We start from the raw sequence: 17,983 nt of genomic DNA, 5'->3' as shown, positions 1-17,983 counted from the left end.
ACGGAAGAACATGATCTCACATAATCGGGAATAACATGCAGAAGGGTGAGAATGAAGACACTTGAGCAGGTTTGTCTGAGTTGCTATATTGGCGCCTTACGCGTCTTCAACTAGGAATAGTCACCGTGCCGGCTTTGGAAGACTGAGCTTATCGCTGGAATAAGTTGCATCGATGGGTGACAACTACAACACCAATATCTACAAGATTAAACGAATGCGTCACAGACTGAAGATCGGCTCGATCATCACATCAGGCCACGATAACAGTGACAGACTGCATGAATAGGCTTTGTAGAGTCGATGAGGGCTTAGTCCTGACTTGGTCTGATCGTCCAGAGTGCAACTGCAACATGAAATGGGGCCGCGCAATCATCATGTACGAGGCGTAGACTATTGCATGCCATCGACTGAGACGATACTATCAGACTGCATCTGCGTTTCTTGGCATCATCGATGAAGCTGCTTTGTGATGATCGAATAATCAAACCTCCAAGAACCCTAGTACGAAAAGATTAAGGTCCATAGCCTTATTCGGAGAGAATTAGAGTAGAGAATAAGCTTTGGGTTGAAAGAGCTGACGTATTCATGAGGCTAAGAAAGAAGTACTGATCAGACTTGGAGGAGAGTTCCAGACCCTTGTAGCGTCGTGTTGCAAATTGGGATAATATCATTGGGCTGAAGCTTGGTTATAGTACCCGTTTTTGGGGTAGCCGTGGGCCTGGGGGAATGGGAGAGGAGAGAATTGTTAATGTGACCTCATCAAACAAAATACGATACTGCCAATGGTAGACTCTGACGTGGACCTCTGAGGCTATTCACACGTTGAAACCTCGGTACTCCACGTGGGATAACGCTGCTGCCGTGGGATGACCGTCTGTTGTCGGATTGACCAATCTACCCGAGAGAGAAGCATAATCAGATCTTTTGCCTGATTTGGGCGCCTAGTCAAAGAAGAGAGCCTTCCCGACAGCCCAGATCTCACCTGCGGAGATATCCCTGTAGGGGTCGGCCGCTATTTCTTCCAGTCCTTGCAAGCGTGTTATCAAAGCCTTTTTCAGTGATTGAGTCCTTGCTGTACATATGCACTGGCAGGCTGGGCATGCATCATATCGAGCAATTGAGCGCGTATTCGAACACCAAGAGGTTTACTGAAACAGAGGAGGCCTCTCCCTCTTGTTTGGATAACGGATAGAAAGGCACACGAACACACCTTCCCAACGGCGACAGTTTCAACATCATGATGCCTCGACTGAAAGAGATGTGTCGCTAACCAATCGTTCCGGCGTCGTGATTGTGCCCTGAAGCCTCTAAGCGGGCAAACTGCCGCCATCTCGGCACTGAAACCCTCGATGGCTTAAGCCTATTCACTGGCGTGTATAGCATGGATAACTGTCTGGGCTGTGGCAGTGTGAGTGAAACCCTAAGTTAATACCTTCATCTCATGCTTGACAAGGATTAACCAGGGCGGATCCGACAAAAGAGCTGACGACAACATCGATCCCTTCCCTTGGGTCCAAGCCTTGGGCTCAAGGGATCCGTCCCTTTGAGCCAGACTAACTAATGGCGGCACTTGTAATGTCATCTGCCGGGTCTCCTTGGTAGTATTCGACTTTGTAAATCGCCCCGTACCACCGGCACCAGGCTTTGTATCCCACAGCACTGCCGTGGCTTTGCGGCGCGTAGCGTCTGTAGCCCAGTGGACGATCGTCTCAATATAGGAATGCCCCCCTGGTCTATCTCCAGCTGTGCTCTGTTTGTGCTTATTATATTTAGTGCTTTCATTGTCCCCCTCATGTAAGATTTCAATCTCCTCACTCGCAGTAAAAAATAATTCCCTTCTCTTCACTTCACCTGTCTCTGTTTCATTCCCAATAATACCATGAAGTCAACTTTCAGCGCATCATTAGCGGTGCTTTGTAAGTCGTCCCCGTCAACTCAACGCATCTCTCCCATCCAACTAACAGTCCTCCTTTAGCTGCCAGCAGTGCACTCGCTGTCACATCCTCTTTCTGCCCGGACAATGGCAACGTCTGTTTCCGTTGGGGTATCCCTGAGGCTTCTGCAAGCGCGGGATCTGGCAGCTTTTACTTCCAGATCAAGGCACCAACATCCGCACAATGGGCAGGACTAGGCACTGGATCCCAAATGGCTGGATCCAACATGTTCATCATTTACCAAGACGGCAACGGCAATGTCACCCTGAGCCCAAGGAGGGGTGTCGGCGAGGTCATGCCCCAGTACACGAAGCGAAGCGGACTCGAGCTCCTCGACGGTTCTGGAATCAAGGACAACCAGATGATCGCCAACATTCGATGCAACAACTGTGTTGACCTTAGTCTCAAGGGCACGAGCTCGTGGATTGCAGCTTGGAAGAATGGAAATTCCCTGGACTCGACAAGCATGGAGGAGCGCATCTCTGAGCACGACACGCATGCCGACTTCAGCGTTGACTTTTCCAAAGCCACGATGAGCTCTGACAGCAACCCATTCACCGGCAGCAATGAAGACACCAACTCAAACTCTGGTTCTAGCTCTGGCGGTGCTGTGACACAGAACGGAAGTGGCAGCCCCAGCAAAACTGTTCTGCGCGCTCACGGTATCATCATGTCGATTGTCTTCATTGCTGGATATCCTCTGGGTGCCATCCTTATGCCCATGCTTGGAAAGTGGCTCATCCACGCGGGCTGGCAAGTTGTCATGCTGCTCCTCATGTGGGCTGGATTCGGCCTTGGATACGTATATGCTCGTGATGGTGGCTACGTAAGTTCTTCCCTGAGATGCGCTCGCATCGGAACCTGTCTATCAGTACTAACATGCGAATCTAGTGGGGAAAACAAGCTCACACAAGAATGGGCACTGCTGTTTGTGCCTTGATGACCCTGCAGCCTGTCCTTGGTTACATGCACCACCGGTACTTTGTGAGCCACCGCAAGCGAGGAGTTGTCAGCCATGTTCACGTCTGGTTCGGCCGAGCTCTCATCATCATCGGTATCGTCAACGGAGGCCTTGGTCTTCAGCTTGCCAACTCATCCACTGCGTACATCATCGCATACTCCGTCATTGCCGGTATCGCTGCCATCCTCTACCTGGCTGCTGCCTTTATTGGTGAGAGGCGAAGGAACGCTTCTCGTGCCAAGCAAATCTCTCCGCAGATGTCTCAGGAGGAGGCACGATAAACTGCCTCGTCAACCTAAAAGAGGAGTAATATGGCGGGGCTGTAATGCTTAGAAGGTGTTTCGGATATCGGGACTCGTGAATTGTGATACCATGGATCTTCAGTCCATCGGGACTGGATCTGATAATTGGCAAGATGTTTTAACTGCGATGTCAATCGTTCTCTTCTTATTTTTTGTTACCTTGAAACTTTTTGACTTAGCATATACCATACCAATAGACTGGCTGAAATCATTAGATCAAACATTTTTGGTGAGCATTGTGTTGTGCAACCTGGTTAGCATAAGGCTTTAGAAGCTGTTGCTTAGTTGATATTCGAATATAGCAAATTGCGACAACTGGAAAGAGCTGTCGACAGGAGTGTGGTAATAAGCAAGACTCTACCAGTTTACAGTAGTTGGATATTTTCTTTCGAACAAATTGAGCATTAAAATCCATACTGGCTGATCTCCGTGTAAGTGAATAGACCCGGAGCAGAGAGGGTCCAATGCAAGATATATCAGTCCTGGCCAATCACACCTCCCAAAGGTCACGTGCGACAGCTCCGTGATGCTCCGGCAGCCACCCAGTTTCCTACTCAAACCTGAGGCATCAACTCCACGATAGCAAGGCCGAACCGCTCTAACCGGGGGCGAAGACGCATGGTCCAGTGCAACCTCTCACGATTTTTCCCCCAAAACCCTCAATCGTCCTCGCCCTCGATCTCGCTCTCGCCCATCTCCCCCGGAGTTATCCCCTCAATTGAGCCACCACCAGCCATTCAAAATGCTCATTCAACTCTCCAGGGCTTCGGTGAGAACAAAAATCAGGCCTAGACGATAAAAATACTCATGGTTTTATAGCGCGCTCGCTCCGCTGTTGCGGCTGTTTCTCGTGTCGCCAGACCCAATGCCGTTCAGGTGAGGGGCTTCATTGCTCCCACTGTCTCCCGGAAAGGTAAGACTCTGTCTACGCTGCTCCATGCTTCTCGGTCAATCCTTTTGGATGTCGCGAATACATCTCGATTGCCCATTTCTCCCGGTCGGACCTGTCCTTCTATACCCGAATCTGCACTCCACCTAAGCTCCGACGTCGCCAAACAACCAGCATCAAATACGAGATATCAATCAGGGTTCGAATTACTTTTGGCTATATAATCTCGCATCTCATAAAAATTGACAAGCCGTTATCCGATCAACCCAAATATGATTTGACCGAATCAACGTTCAATTGCTGACATCATACCTTGGCAGCCGACTTCGTCCAGGAGCTTTATCTGAAGGAGCTCAAGGCCTACAAGATCCCCGCCGTCAAGGAGTCCGATGCTGAGGGCAACGTCCAGACATTCAACGTCCCCAAGACACCTGCCTCCCCCGAGGAGACCGACCTCGCCGGCAACCTGAAGGAGTACGAGAGCATGGCCGTTGAGATTGAGGGCCAGGACAGCTCTGCCCAGTCTGGTACCCCCGAGGTTGCCGACTGGCTTGAGGCTGAGGAGGAGGATGAGGCTCACCACTAAAGCGTTTTTCTTACCTTTGGGAACACATAGACTATCCTGACTGCAGCACATTTTGGGGGTCATTTCTCACCGCCCAGCCGCCGTTTCATGGGAATAGCAAAAAGAGGGAGGCTGACACCAACTCACCCCCGAGAAGAAGAGCCGGAGCGATCAAGGAGAAAGCAGAAGCAGAAGCAAGTGGATTGGGGATAAGAATCCTGTGTACATTTTCCTAAAATTCAGCCTTTTTTTCGGTTGCCCGTAGGAACTAATTGCGAAATGCAAACGTCAAATGAAGCACACGCAACTTGTTACAACGATCATTTCCAAGTGACTATATATATTTCGTTGCATGTAGAACCTCGAAACAATATGTCTATCTCCTGGTGATATCTGACTAACCGTGCGTTTACCTCTCAAGCTGCCGACCTGACGTTGCAGGGCCTATGCCGATCAGCCTCGTATGCCCTCTGACATCAATGATGTATCCATATAACTTCAACTTCCCCCGAATACTCTCATATAATCCAATGTCATACATCATTCATCCTCTAAGCTATGCTGCACTAGCTCTTGGTTATCGACGTCAGGTGGCAATCAACGTCATCGACAACCACAAGACGGAGAAGGCTGGTAGGCTGGGCTCGAACTCTTCCATAGGCTGCTATATCCAACAAGGACAAGTCTAGAATAAAACGAAAGAGACCGATTTCCCTTCAGGGAGCTTTCAAGAATAGCTATGGCATTCTCGTTTCATTACTCATATAGCCCTCCTGTTATTGCTGGGAATCAAAATAAGGAAAATGGCTCTCAACGGAGGGATCGACCAAAATAGACTTGATCCTCCTATTTTTTGTTTCTCGTTCTCTCTCTCTCTTCTCATTTTCCACAACCATAAAACGCCATCAGTCCCGTACAGCTCGACGACCAATGCAATGCAATACCAGCCGGCCTCGATGCATATAATTCCACAAATTAGACATCCGTAACCCACATGCAAAACTGGGGAAGAAGAGGTGAGTTTTTTGGTTTTGCGAAATATTACTTTTTGCTTTCTGTATGACACGTAGAGATAGATCAATCTCCAGCATGGTTGAAACGCCGTGGAGCTTGATTTGAATAATACTGTGCAGGAAAAAGGAGTTGCCGCATTATACGTCAAAGTGAGAACCCCCCACCATGTGCTCATCATGTCCAGTCTTCACGATCCCGCTCATCCGGTTTGCCTTCCTGAGGTCAATGTCGTCGAGATTGTCCCAATCGTCGTTATCGCGGTTCCTGTGATTTTGTCCATCATCCATATCTTCATCAACGAGTCCTGCTCGGTCTCGCATATGATCATCTAATGCGCTTTCGTCAACAAACGTGAAGCCTTGGAAGTTGGCCTGAACAGAAGGAGAAAGAGGAGTCGAAGCGGCATAGCCTCGGGCCAACGCAGCAGCACGTTCGTTCAGAGAGCCATTCTGATCCAACGCGGTCGTGAATTCCGGATCGAAGTATGAGACGTCTGTCTCAGACTTCAATTTGGGTTTGAAAGGTGGAGTGATAAGCTTCTTGGAGAGAAGAGTCCAATCCACATCGGCAAAGAAGGGGTGTCTCTTCAGTTCTTCGGCGTCATCAGTCGCACCTAGTCTGTGCTTGGGGTTTCTATTGAGGAGTCCCTTGACGAAATTCCTTCCTTCCTGAGAGAGGGTATCTCGAGGAAACCTCACCTTGCCGAAGGCAATATTCTTATACATTTGCTGCGTATCTTCGGCATAGAATGGGCTCCAGCCGCAGCACATCTCAAAGACCAAAACCCCAAGCGACCAGAAGTCCACCATCTTGGTGTAGCCAGATTCGTCTAGCAAAACCTCAGGCGCAAGGTATTCGGTTGTTCCACAGAAAGTGTTGGTAGTGTCGTTCTTCGTAAGATTGGCCTTGGAAAGACCAAAGTCACAAAGGGCGATATGTCCGTTAGCATCCAAGAGGATATTCTCAGGCTTCAGGTCCCGGTATACAATGTCGTTATTATGAAGGTGCTGAATGGCCAAGATCAGTTCGGCGATGTAGAACTTGGCTCGTTTCTCATCAAACCGACCCTCTTTCTGTAGATGCCAAAATAGCTCACCTCCAGACATATAATCGGTAACGAGATAAAGTTCTGATGGTGTCTGGAAAGAGAACTTGAGACCAACGATGAAAGGTGAGTCGGACATGGCGGTCCGAACCAGAATATTTCGTTCTCCCACGGTATGGGCAACTTCCTTCTTTTGCACAATAACCTTCTTCTGCAGAACCTTCATAGCGTAAATGCGCTGAGTATCCTTTTTTCGCACTTGATACACCTGACCAAAAGTGCCCTTGCCGATGAGTTTAAGAATTTCGAAATCAGTGGGGCCAAATTGCTTCCTCTCTGCTCTGTGGTAGATGGCCTCGAGGAAGATCTCACCAGTTGGCGCATTTTCTGCCATGGTATCAGCATGTCCTTGCAGCTGGAACCAGCCCTGGACGGTGGCACCAGGATCCTTGCTAGCCTGAAAATCAACATGGCCGAGAAATTCATCGCCTGTTGCTCCATGATCATAAACTGAGACATCGACCAGCATATCATAGTCCACAACGTCGCTGCTCAGTGTCAGTAGTGAGTCTCAGACACAACTGTCCACAGAAGGTAACTTACAACTCGGCTTCGGCATCCCATTTTGGGCTGGTAAATGTAAGCTGACCTCCGGATCGGTTACGGAACGAGCCGTAGTCATTAATGCTGGTGTTGCTGCTTTGCCTGCTCCTCATGGGAATAGCCAAGGGACGCCCAGAGTCACTGCCTGATCGCTGGATAGGGATGCCACCAGCTGCCGGAGGTGGCTCGACACTGAGGTTGTCGTCCTCATCGATGTGGTGAGGACCCCCAGAAATGAGCTCACTACGCTGAAAAACCACAACAACATAAGGGTCCCGACTCTTCCTAAGCCCACGAGCCTCATTGATCTTGATTGTTAGCTTTCCCTTGGCGGCAGGCGCCTGGGCACCGGCAGAACTCCTTGGAGTCTGAGTACCGCTGACTTCAGCACCGTCATGACTGGTCCTCCCGGAGGAAGGGGCTCTATCGGAGCCAGATGGTCGAGCAGCCGACATTGCTCGAGTAGGAGTCGAGTTGCCGCTCTTGAACGTCATACGAGTTAGCTCCTTGAGTCCATTAAGAAAATGCCACTTGCCGGGGGCAGCAGCTAAACAGGCGCCTGAACTTGTACTGGGCTCAGGATGCGAAGGAATAATGGAGTCTTTGGTAGGTGCTGCGTTTTTGGAGGAGTCAAGTTCAGGTAGTGATGGGTCATTGGAAGTTTGAAAGTGGGTGGTGGTGAATGGTGAGGCTGTGGGTTTCTTGAATTGTGACTGCTGTGTAAGAGACTTTTGCTCGACCGTAGCCCTGCCATGCGCCCCTGAGTCTGCAGAAATCATGTCCTGGGAGATAGAACCCCCCGAAGACGAGGGCTGAGAAGTGGGTGGGGTTGGGTAGGGGTCCGAAAGGTTATGCTCATCCCGCTCAGTGGTACTTGGCATGGAACCAGGACGCTCATGTTGAAGAAGCGAACGATCCAAAGCCGAGGACTCACAACCGCGAGGAGAGCCTTCGGTGTGTGCCTGCAACTGCAGGCCGGCTGGTGGAGTGGGCACAACTGAAATTCGGTCTAGAGTGGTATCACTCTGTGACGAATTGGGATCTGACGAAGGCGTAGAAGGGTATTTACGAACCTGGCCGAAGTAGCTCATGATTCCTGGCAAGCGTTTGTCCTGTAGATCGGGTTGAGGTGTAGCTACACCGGATCGAGGAGTTTCGAGACCAATGTGATCGGCGCCATCCTCGTCTGCCGCAGACCTGACGTTTTTGTTAATAACCCCATGCATTTTTGTAAAAGATTTCCAGTGAGTGAATAAATGCTTCTACGCCGAAGCAGCGGCGCGGGGGAAAAAAAACAAAGTGGGAACACTAGTTCATGACGGTTGCCAAGCGCGTCAACTAGAGGGCAAACAGGGCAAAGGCCGAGAGGGACCACCAGAGAAGATGGGCAATAACAGAAGAGGTGGACTCTGACGATGCGACTATGACGAGAAAAACACGGAATGGGAAGGCCTTTGGAACTCTTGGTAGCCAGTGGTGTGTTCGCGCCGGTGTGGATGCGGAAGAAGCGCCAGGACCAGCGAGCGAGCAGTAGAGATTAGGATGGGATGCGAGGCCTTGCCGAGAGCGGCCGTGTAAGACGGACTATGTAGGGACCAAGTGGAGGCTCAATACTTGAATGTAATAAAAAGGACGATGACGAGATCAATTCTTTCCCGCGAGTAAAACTTCGCTTTGTGGCCGGGGTCAGGCTTGTCCAAAAAGCTTCCTTTTGCCTGAGGGCTTTTGCCCAAAATTGTTTGGACCAGGAGCAAAACGTGGAAAACTGAAGCTGATAGCGGGGCCGAACGCAGGGACTGACTCCGAGGCTGGGCAGCCTTTGGATTGGGTCCAATCACAGTTGAAGCGAGTCAGACCTGAGCTTGCAAAGTTGCAAGATGGTCCTTGTAATGAGAGGGGAAAAAAAGAGAAGTAACTAAAAGACGACCTGTCTCTTGCATAGGGGAATGCGAATGCCACAGCAGCCATTGATTGCTCATGTGCTTCTTTGTTCGTTTGGAACAGGCTGTATCCAATTTTAAAGGCTGCAAGATGATTTCGAGACGGCGGCGGCGAATGCTCGGTTCCACTGCGATGGCGAACTGAAGTCGAATGAACGGCGACGCCTTGATTGGTATTTGCGAGCTTCTGTTATAATGTCGAGTTTTCCATGGTTGCCAGGCTTTGCCAACAATACCAGGGCAAAGGCTCGACCGCTGTTATGGGGAATCCATGCTCTGGCTGCCAACGCAAAGGCGAGACGTCGTCCTGCAGTGCGGTTACAGGGCTGCTGTCCACTAGATAGAGCCCAACAAGGCCCAATAGTGGGATGCAGTCCTGCGTGAACAGCTGTAAGTGCCAGCAGCGGTTCCATTTCCGTGTGAGGTGATGTGGGTTCCCATCGGCGGGCGGTGTCGTAGAACAAGGGATCCAATGGCAGCTCTGGCTGGAACAGGCGTCGCTGAAGCTACTGAGCTTGAGTGCTGCAAGTCCGTCATCGTCGCCACCACCGACTGACTGCGCCTGGTGAGGGGCATGGCAGCACCACATCGCTGGAGGTCAGGATATCCATCTCGAGTCCCCGCCAAAAACAGGATGAAAAGGGCACCAAATGGTAATAGCAATAACATGCAGAAGAGAGTAAAAGTAAGGCAAAACAGTAGCTTCAAAGATGACAGAAGAAGAAACCATTGACGAACCTAGACATCATTGCTTGAGTTGCTCTTCGTAGCAGATCAAAACCTCCTCCCGCATTGGAAGTCTCAGTGCCCGTCATGGCTGGCGGCGAGGAGCTTTATTAAAGCTGCCGCGGCTTAAAAACAGGGCCGAATTGTTGCGGCGGAGGAAGAGAGGGGCGAAGCGGGTATATTGCGTGAGATGAATCGTATAACGTTGTCGGATTGGGCGTCGGTGGCCCAAGGATTGTTGCTCGAGTCGATGGTAGGATGAAGTCGCGATAAGAGACGATACTCAAGCGCAGCCGACGGAAAATATGATGGTTATTGTTGAGAAAAGGGAGAGGGGGAAGATTGAGATGGCGCGAGCAAAAGAAGCGATGGAGATGATAATTAGACGTCTTTTTGGGGCAAGGTCAAGGTGAGGTGGGCGTGGGTGACCTGGCGCGGGCTTTGGGGGTGTTGAAGTAAGTACAGTGCGCAAGATGGAGGGGAGATTGGAGTACTTCACAAGCCGCAGCAGCTTGCCTTATGTTTTCTTTTCAACTTGAAATTCAAGTATTGATACCTAAATTCAAACAAGTCAAAAGCAGACAATTTAGCCCTTGAGAGGGCTCGGTAGTCGTTAAGAGATGCTGTAGAGCTCTGAAGTACTTGTATGGAGAGAGAGGTTGCAAGATTATTCATTATTCAGGTACTTGATTACGGTTCATGTCATCAGAGGCAGCCTCAAGTACCTTAATGCTTACATCACCTACTATTCTGGATTTAAACTCACTGCTCAAATCCGAATAGCAGCAACTTACGTTAGACTTTGTGTTACAGTTGCGACCTCTGCTGTCTTCTCTGCGAGGCTGAATACATTGGTGTTTCGGTATTCGGCTTTACAACCCAAACGTCCACCAGGATGAACTGAGTTGGACACTGACCTGTTGAAGTCGGCTCGGCGCCATCCGCCAAAAGGTCCGGGCTTCTTGGCTCTTAGTTCTTGTAGAGAAAATAACCCCGCCTCTTGATGAACCGATAACGGGTTTGAAGATACGTTTGCAGTCAAGCCTGCATTGGAGATAGGTCTAGGGAGCTGAAGGTGGATGCATTAAGAAATGTCCATGACATCAGCGCTGCTGGAAACGAGCTGATGGGACCATGCCAATATTGTCGACTTGGCTTTGACAACAACTTGAAAAGGCAGCGAATTCAGGCATGATACCGTAAGTTGCCTTCTGGCTGCTGACAAAACAGCGGTGTCTTCTAGAAGATGCAAAACTCCCAGTTGGTTTGGTTAAGGTAGGTTGTTCGGGTTTCAACTGAATCATGATACGCACCCTACCGAGGCGTACCCACAGATTACAATAGACACTCCACAGTGCGAGTGCGTATTTCGAATCGAGCTGCGACTTACACCAGAAGGGCTACCTAACAATAGGCCGGCAAGTGGAGGAGACGATCCCTTTGCAAATCTGCAATCGCAATTCCCGTCTTCTGAGACGACAGGAAACAAACTTCCAACCACTCGCTCACAGACTGGTGGGGCTTTTCACTTCTGGCGGGGGTTCAACAAGATGATTGCATGCTCCTCTTATATTACACATCATCAACATCAGCAACCGGCGGTACCTAAGGCTTGGCGAAACATGCGTGCTGCATTGGCTTGGCTGATAGTCTGATATCTCGATTTGTTAACCGCTTTGCCAACCATGAATTGTACGGTGTCTGTTTCAATAGTATGACCAGTCATGAGTCTAGAGTGAGCCACTGAGATCCGTGGAGGTTTCGGGTGAAGCCTTATGATATCTGGTTTTGATCATAATAACCCAATAACACGCATTTCGAAGGAACATATCCCGAGTTGACCTTAGCCCCACCACAAGACAACACAAGAAGCCCAGAACTTAACAGGGTCTTATTCAACTCCAGCACTGCTGCAGCTGATCAGTGGAATATGAACATCTCGTGATGGGTCAAGGTATTCCAGTACATCTTCACAGAGCACCAAGAACTGCCTTGCAACCCATAAGCTTATGGTCCCTTTCGGCTCGGGGCGACTTCCTCGTCCCGTGAGGCCTAAGAGGATCCAGCCGTGCCATGGCATGCATGATCTTTTCTGTGATTGCTCAACACTAATCAGGTACTAGTCCAGCTAACCAGAGAACCTGAGAACCCAGGCCTGCCAGGAAACCGACCGATAACACAAGTCATGGACATCGTGTACTCTGGTACCCTGCTTTTCAGCCTCGCTGCATCAACATCGGCCTCAGCATCAATCATTGGTCATTAATCTGGTTGCCTACAATGTGTTACACCGGATCTTTGGTGAACCGACAATACGGATACGGAGTCCCAGCATTTGCATGTGGTCAGTAGGTGAGATAGTTATGCCCGGAGCAAAGTAAGCGACTGCAACATGACTTTATTGCCACTATCTTGAACAAGGGTATATTGACTTTTGATCTGCTGCTTGAGTCATCTGAGTGCCTTGACTGAAATTTTGTTTCAGATACAAGACTACATTTGTGCCAATTCCATACAGCACAGTATACTCAGGACAATATGCGCCGTGTTTCACGTCTTTCAACCTAGATTTGATGCGCATACTCATGTACTACAAGAGACCTTATTCTCCTGCCTCGATGACATAAGCTCGCGTCCATTATGATCTATTCTCAATCAATATCAGAATCTGATAGGGCAAAATATGGGTCCTAGTTTATTGTCCATGGCTTCTCTGGAATTGTGATGCGTTGCATGCTTCAACTCATCCGCGGTTGGATTGACTTACAACTGAGACTTCACCAGGGTCTGGTGTTCTCGTCTGTATTATTGTATCGACCAACTAAGTCATCACAAGCCTGATCCTAGTATGATGATTGATCGACTTCCAGCTCTTGCTGCAACCTTCCCATGTGGCTGTTGTGTTACAACCCCCTGCCCTATTGGGCAATAACCCGATTGTGACACCTCAAACCAGACACATCGACTTGCTAGTGACAATTTCAGAGAAACATAGTAACATTAGCCTCGAGTGAACTGGTAAAGCATGCCAGGGGTTCACAATGAAGCATGACTAGTTCCGTAAGCTGAAATGCATGGCGCCTCATGCCCGGGACACTGCCATAATATCAGCTTATTATATCCAGGCTGAGCTGATCACATTTACGCGGCATATCACCGACCGTATTTCAGAGTTTTCATAATAGATCCTATTGATTGGTGTATCCCTGACATTTCCGTAGCAGAGAATGATAAATGACGATATTGTGTATTGAATGGCCATGAAGCTCAACCAGTATGTATCACATACACTTTTGGTGACAATGAAAACGGCAAGGCACTTGGAAGATACCACATCGCCTCAAAGGAGCTCTCTTTACTGCATTGTAAATAAACGGCAACTATGAATATAAATGGTGAAACACTCCTGAGAGACTCTTTCACAACCTATTCAGTCGGTCAACTACTAGTAGATATATTTTAGCTCAGGCCTGATATAGGTTTTGTGCCTGACGTAACTGATTATCCTGCCAGGGCATGTCCTATTATGATCAATTACTCAACTTATGATACAAACAAAACCAACAAGACTCGTAAGTGCAAATGGCCAAAAGAAATTGGAAGTGCCCAACATAAAGGGTCTCAAGGGACGGTTGCAATAATATCAACAAGTCACTCAATACTAAAAGATAATTTACTATCATAAGGAGGAGCAGAATAATATATTGTTACACTAAGCATCAGTGGTTGAAAGAGGGAATTTTCTTTCCCAATACGTTTACTCATAGATTGCTCTGAACATACCGCTGTGGGAGACCACCCCCGTCAAGCAGGCATTCAGAAACTCATACACCGTTCTTTTTCAACATCTGAAGCCACCTCGCTTCCATCTCTGGAGTAATGCCTTGGGGGTAAACCTGAAGCGGTGCTCGAGGCTTCAGGGGATCTGGATAGTTTACTAGAGGACTTGTCAATGACTACACTAGAAACGATTCTTGAGCCGAAAAGCTTACGCATGCTGATATGCTGATCAACTAGCTTTGAGCGCAACGTCTCGGTTTCTTCTGCATTTCTCCTCGAGCTTGTGTTGGCGGCTCGGTCGGCCATCTCTTGTTGAGGAATGGGTGATGAACGTAATCCGCCAGCCATTGAAGCGGTCAATAGGGGAGATATCTAATGGATAAGAATGAGTCTTGGTCACGAAATCAAGGCTAATAATGGCCAGTAAAGGGCTAGAAGGAAGGCCTCTAACAACGGTTCCAAGTAGGAATGTATTTGGGGAAATGATTACAAGACAAGAACTTGGTTTTCAGTGTTACGTATATACCTACAACAGATCAGATGCAACAGCACTTCAAGATTAACAGCCAAAACCAGTCCAGCCCAGCCTATACCTGTTATTACCCCACCAAGATGACAAGCCACCCCGCAATCTTCCCATGAAGACCACAAGCTTTAAACAGTTGTGAAGAGAAACGAGGTTTGGCACTTGTATAACAAAATGTACATACATACAATTTTTATTTATTTCTCTGTTCGTCTTAGCATTTCTGCTTCAAGTTCTATTACCTACCTAGATTCAGGGCCTTAAGCAGAAACACCTAAATAAGGAAAGAATGCATGTGCCTGACGTCGTGAATCCATTTCAAGCCAGCTCAGCTCAGCTCAGCTTTTGGGCCTAACTTAACCAAAAACCCACCAGCAATCAGCCTGTCCCATTCTTTCTTTTCCAACCTACCCAACTGAACAGACATCAACTGTTGGCCGAACCTCAACTCCATGCTCAACTTCACGATTTCCAACAACACTGTCAAGCATCTTTTCCCTCGACGAAGACGACGGCGTTGACATATACACAATAAGCAAGATTGGTCCTTGCACAAGAAAAAGCTCTTCATCATGGGCAAGAATACCACAGTGATCCCTGACGCCTGGGAGGACGATTGGGAGACTCAGGCAGACAAGATGGCCAGTGAACCTGAACAGCCGACACAGCCAGTGCCTTTATCCAAATCGGAGCGCCTGGCGCAGCATGCTGAGCAGAATCGCAAGTTGTGGGAATCTGCGTAAGCCCTCCCACCTCAGCAATATGTCCAGGTGTCACTAACATGAGGGTCGTATACAACAGCGACGCACCACAAACCTTCCACTACGTCGAGGCTGGTTCAAACTCGGGAGTTCCTCTTACAACCCCGTTCAAACCACAAGTCAAAGTGCTCAGCCGAAAACCCATCATCGCTAAGCGCGATGCTACAGCAGGGATGTCTGGCCTCTCATTAGATGACGATAATGAAACAAAGAAGGAGGTGCCGATGAGTCCAGAAGCAGTGCGAGCAAAGCAGAAGCGAGACAGAGAAGAAAAGCAACGTCGATACGAAGAAGCCAGAGCCAAGATCTTCGGAGAATCAAACCCATCTTCAGGAGCCTCATCACCTGGCACAGTTACCCCGCCGAAGGTAGATGGATACGCTGGTCGCGGCCGTGGCCGAGGAAGGGGTGGATACAGGAACAACGACACGCGACAGATCGATAACCGTCAACCTGAAAATCGTGCATTTGATGCCCCACGAAGAATGCAGAACATGTCAGGCTCAGGGCGCGAACTATTCGACCCCAACTTCAGCCCAAAACCTGAACAGCCTCCTCAAAGACGACAGCCAGATTATTCATCCCCTGGTAGGAGCGTAACTCCTCGAGATGAGCAGCAACAGCAATTGCAACCACGGGCACCAATTCGATCACCAAAAGGACCAGACGGAAGTGGCCGGGGAGGTTTCGGCTTTGCTCATCGAGGCAACAGGGGCAGTTGATTATTTCTATCGACATGCTTTGCTTCTACCATCCACCCCCAATCTTTCCGGCCAGCTGCACCACCGTCTCATCTGTCGTTGTATCCTTTCCAACATTGCTAATAACCTCACGATACGTCGTAAACGCCAGTCTATCTAAGCCAATACCTGTAACTTCCGCCCAATGCGCCAGGGTATCATTTATATATGAGTGGGAAATGCCACCAATAGTCTCGGCAGTCCCAACAACGGAAACTTCAGTCCCCGCTTCGTCTCCGGAGAAATATGCCTCGTCGACCTCTGACAACCACAGCTTTTGCTCTTGAGGGCCTGGATTTCCGGAGTAATTCTTTCTTTCCATGACAACAGGGTCATCAACTTTTATTTGGCCGCCGCCATTTGTACAGCCGCCAGGGCATGCCATGACTTCAACATAACTATACTCGAGAGAGGCTGCCTTGCCTGCAGGCTTTCGAGCACTTCCAAAAGGCTTGCCACCAGGCATTCGAGACGGCCTGGCCGGTTTTAGTCTTCGAACGAGATTTTGAATATTTCTGAAGCCATAATATCGGGCAGCACGGAAGACTGGCTCGCCATTCACCAATATTGAGTACTCAGCAACATCAACGTTGCGGCCACGTGTATGCACAATCTCTGCGCCAGGGGTCTGCGCCGCCCGGCTCTTGAGTATATGATATAGAAGACCCCCTGAAGTGCCGGCTTCGCGAGGTGCATTTCCGGTCCGTATACGAGGGAAAAGAAACTCGTGGAGCTTTGGATCAGGGAATGGGGTTAGACTTTTGCTTTGCAGCGGTGTCTTGGGGATATTGAAGAAGCTGAGACCTCTTGACTCGGCGAGCATGAGAATCTCCTTGCTTGTGATGACACAGTCAACGTCGCGAACTCCTCGTCCCCGGGTCTCCCCTTCAGCCCAAACCTCCTCGGTCAACTCCTCTCTACTTGCCTCCAGTTTCTTGTCAAAGCAAGGCATAACAGCCAGATGCCAGATACGGCCAGGTGCAATACCCAGCGTTCGGCTCAGTGTCGTCTTTAGTAATGTGCCCATTAAGGCCTGTGGCGACTTCACCTTTGAAATATGGGGTAGAACGTGGGGATGTGTCTTTTCCGCATAGCACACCCAACCGGGGCAGGACGAGGCTAATATGGGTTTGGCTGGGGTTGCGGTTTCGGTCTGAGAGGTGCCGAGAACTTCATCTGCTCCAAGAACGAGGGTTGCCTCTCTTGCAGTATTGGTGTCAACCACCCATGTGAACTCGTTATGATATTTGCCGCCACTAGCGATTCCCGAGGGACCACGGAAGAGGTTGTCCAGCATGTGCCCTGCATCGCCCTCTGACACGCCTCCGCCACATGCTGCCGCTAAGTTGGCCCTTGTTTGAGGGCTCACGCTGACAACAAAGAGCTTTGCGTTCTCCTCCTCTAGACCTTCCACTCTGAACTTGCCACTATCGTCTGTCACCAACTTCAAGGCTGGGGCCGAATCAAGGGTTGTGAGGACTTCGGCATGACTCTGGAGGCTCACTAAGACAGCCTCGGCAGATGTAACACATCCAGAGCAGGCTAGACAGTCTGTGAGGGAGATCTGAGCGGGCGCATTCGAATTCGTAGCGGGCTGTTGGCCGTCAAGTATAACTTCGGTCTCGAGAGATTGTGGTTGCGGGGGCGGGGCAGCGGGGAGAGTCTCGACGGGTTTGATGCAAGCGACGCCAGGAGAGATGAAGTCGTTGAGGTCGTCGGCAGAGAGAATGGCACTCATAGCGCCGGTTGTTTTGGGGGGATATTGTATGAGGTAGAGGAGGAGGCCCTTGTTGGAAGCGTGAGAGCTTGTCGATGGTAGGATATTCGTGTCGAAGTGGAAGTTGCCTCTCGGGAATTTTTAACTGGAGACTTGGACGTAATTGTGACTGGAGCAAACTAGCTGACAAATAAACCTGCAGTCTTTTCCTGAAGATTTGCAGTAATGGAAGATTAAAGAGAAGAAATACTGATATCAGAACAAAAAGGTCTCAAATTCAACCCAGAGATAAGGTATGAAATGTTTCTGAGAGTCACTTAATCCCAGGTTGGCTTACACATGGGCCTGGTTTTGTATAACTCCTCGGAGGACTGGACACGGCGAAGACGGCGTATCAGGCCGTGCCAAAGTAATAGATAGGCAATAAAAACGTTGTGATTCGCAATGCCTCCACAGTCTGGGCCTCTCCGCGGGAACGGT

The 17,983-nt window shown here is 49.3% G+C and overlaps 6 protein-coding genes across 12 annotated transcripts; 3 read left to right on the top strand and 3 right to left on the bottom strand.

The window, feature by feature from the left end:
- The first annotated feature begins 641 nt into the window (after positions 1-641).
- On the top strand, positions 642-3,620 carry FOXG_00584 (uncharacterized protein). 3 transcript variants are annotated; one of them, XM_018377041.1, is made up of 3 exons: positions 642-1,916; positions 1,976-2,760; positions 2,826-3,620. In XM_018377041.1, the coding sequence occupies exons 1-3, from the start codon at positions 1,880-1,882 to the stop codon at positions 3,174-3,176; spliced, it is 1,173 nt and encodes a 390-aa protein (XP_018232695.1). In that variant the 5' UTR covers positions 642-1,879; the 3' UTR covers positions 3,177-3,620. The 3 variants fall into 3 exon arrangements, with proteins under 3 accessions (XP_018232695.1, XP_018232696.1, XP_018232697.1); XM_018377042.1 differs by having other exon boundaries at positions 642-2,760; XM_018377043.1 differs by having other exon boundaries at positions 1,976-3,525.
- A 58-nt stretch (positions 3,621-3,678) lies between these two features.
- FOXG_00583 (F-type H+-transporting ATPase subunit H) lies at positions 3,679-10,472 on the top strand. The gene is made up of 3 exons (XM_018377040.1): positions 3,679-3,966; positions 4,017-4,110; positions 4,407-10,472. The coding sequence occupies exons 1-3, from the start codon at positions 3,940-3,942 to the stop codon at positions 4,670-4,672; spliced, it is 387 nt and encodes a 128-aa protein (XP_018232694.1). The 5' UTR covers positions 3,679-3,939; the 3' UTR covers positions 4,673-10,472.
- On the bottom strand, positions 4,486-10,480 carry FOXG_00582 (AGC/AKT protein kinase; the record flags this gene model as incomplete). Of its 5 annotated transcripts, none has more annotated exons than XM_018377038.1 (4): positions 4,486-7,258; positions 7,314-7,795; positions 8,387-8,510; positions 9,992-10,480. In XM_018377038.1, 4 exons carry the CDS (start codon positions 10,066-10,068, stop codon positions 5,803-5,805), a joined length of 2,139 nt encoding a protein of 712 aa, XP_018232692.1. In that variant the 3' UTR covers positions 4,486-5,802. The 5 variants fall into 5 exon arrangements, with proteins under 5 accessions (XP_018232692.1, XP_018232693.1, XP_018232689.1 ...); XM_018377037.1 differs by having other exon boundaries at positions 4,847-7,258; positions 7,314-8,338; positions 9,992-10,068; XM_018377039.1 differs by having other exon boundaries at positions 8,387-10,480.
- Positions 10,481-13,606: 3,126 nt separating this feature from the next.
- On the bottom strand, positions 13,607-14,323 carry FOXG_17904 (uncharacterized protein). Its single transcript, XM_018397912.1, has 2 exons — positions 13,972-14,323; positions 13,607-13,916 (listed from the first exon to the last, which is right to left on the bottom strand). Exons 1-2 carry the CDS (start codon positions 14,105-14,107, stop codon positions 13,804-13,806), a joined length of 249 nt encoding a protein of 82 aa, XP_018232688.1. The 5' UTR covers positions 14,108-14,323; the 3' UTR covers positions 13,607-13,803.
- A 164-nt stretch (positions 14,324-14,487) lies between these two features.
- FOXG_00580 (cytosolic Fe-S cluster assembly factor NAR1) lies at positions 14,488-17,962 on the bottom strand. Its single transcript, XM_018377033.1, has one exon. The coding sequence runs from the start codon at positions 17,522-17,524 to the stop codon at positions 15,794-15,796; it is 1,731 nt and encodes a 576-aa protein (XP_018232686.1). The 5' UTR covers positions 17,525-17,962; the 3' UTR covers positions 14,488-15,793.
- FOXG_00581 (uncharacterized protein) lies at positions 14,651-17,954 on the top strand. The gene is made up of 2 exons (XM_018377034.1): positions 14,651-15,024; positions 15,087-17,954. The coding sequence occupies exons 1-2, from the start codon at positions 14,858-14,860 to the stop codon at positions 15,766-15,768; spliced, it is 849 nt and encodes a 282-aa protein (XP_018232687.1). The 5' UTR covers positions 14,651-14,857; the 3' UTR covers positions 15,769-17,954.
- Positions 17,963-17,983: the final 21 nt, after the last annotated feature.

This window comes from Fusarium oxysporum, chromosome 1, assembly GCF_000149955.1.
Source record: "Fusarium oxysporum f. sp. lycopersici 4287 chromosome 1, whole genome shotgun sequence".
Classification (NCBI taxonomy): domain Eukaryota; kingdom Fungi; phylum Ascomycota; class Sordariomycetes; order Hypocreales; family Nectriaceae; genus Fusarium; species Fusarium oxysporum.
The sequence above is the reverse complement of the archived record's forward strand: the minus strand, read 5'-3'. Positions and strand labels throughout refer to the sequence as shown.

Excerpts from the sequence above, each read along its gene's own strand:
- FOXG_17904 (XM_018397912.1), bottom strand. The coding sequence starts at position 14,107 with ATGGCTGGCGGATTACGTTCATCACCCATTCCTCAACAAGAGATGGCC. Across the intron at positions 13,917-13,971 it reads TGATCAGCATATCAGCATGC|TAAACTATCCAGATCCCCTG; the intron begins GTAAGCTTTTCG and ends CAAGTCCTCTAG.
- FOXG_00581 (XM_018377034.1), top strand. The coding sequence starts at position 14,858 with ATGGGCAAGAATACCACAGTGATCCCTGACGCCTGGGAGGACGATTGG. Across the intron at positions 15,025-15,086 it reads CGCAAGTTGTGGGAATCTGC|CGACGCACCACAAACCTTCC; the intron begins GTAAGCCCTCCC and ends CGTATACAACAG.
- FOXG_00584 (XM_018377041.1), top strand. The coding sequence starts at position 1,880 with ATGAAGTCAACTTTCAGCGCATCATTAGCGGTGCTTT. Across the intron at positions 1,917-1,975 it reads CGCATCATTAGCGGTGCTTT|CTGCCAGCAGTGCACTCGCT; the intron begins GTAAGTCGTCCC and ends GTCCTCCTTTAG. Across the intron at positions 2,761-2,825 it reads ATGCTCGTGATGGTGGCTAC|TGGGGAAAACAAGCTCACAC; the intron begins GTAAGTTCTTCC and ends ATGCGAATCTAG.
- FOXG_00580 (XM_018377033.1), bottom strand. The coding sequence starts at position 17,524 with ATGAGTGCCATTCTCTCTGCCGACGACCTCAACGACTTCATCTCTCCT.
- FOXG_00583 (XM_018377040.1), top strand. The coding sequence starts at position 3,940 with ATGCTCATTCAACTCTCCAGGGCTTCG. Across the intron at positions 3,967-4,016 it reads TTCAACTCTCCAGGGCTTCG|CGCGCTCGCTCCGCTGTTGC; the intron begins GTGAGAACAAAA and ends ATGGTTTTATAG. Across the intron at positions 4,111-4,406 it reads TCCCACTGTCTCCCGGAAAG|CCGACTTCGTCCAGGAGCTT; the intron begins GTAAGACTCTGT and ends ATACCTTGGCAG.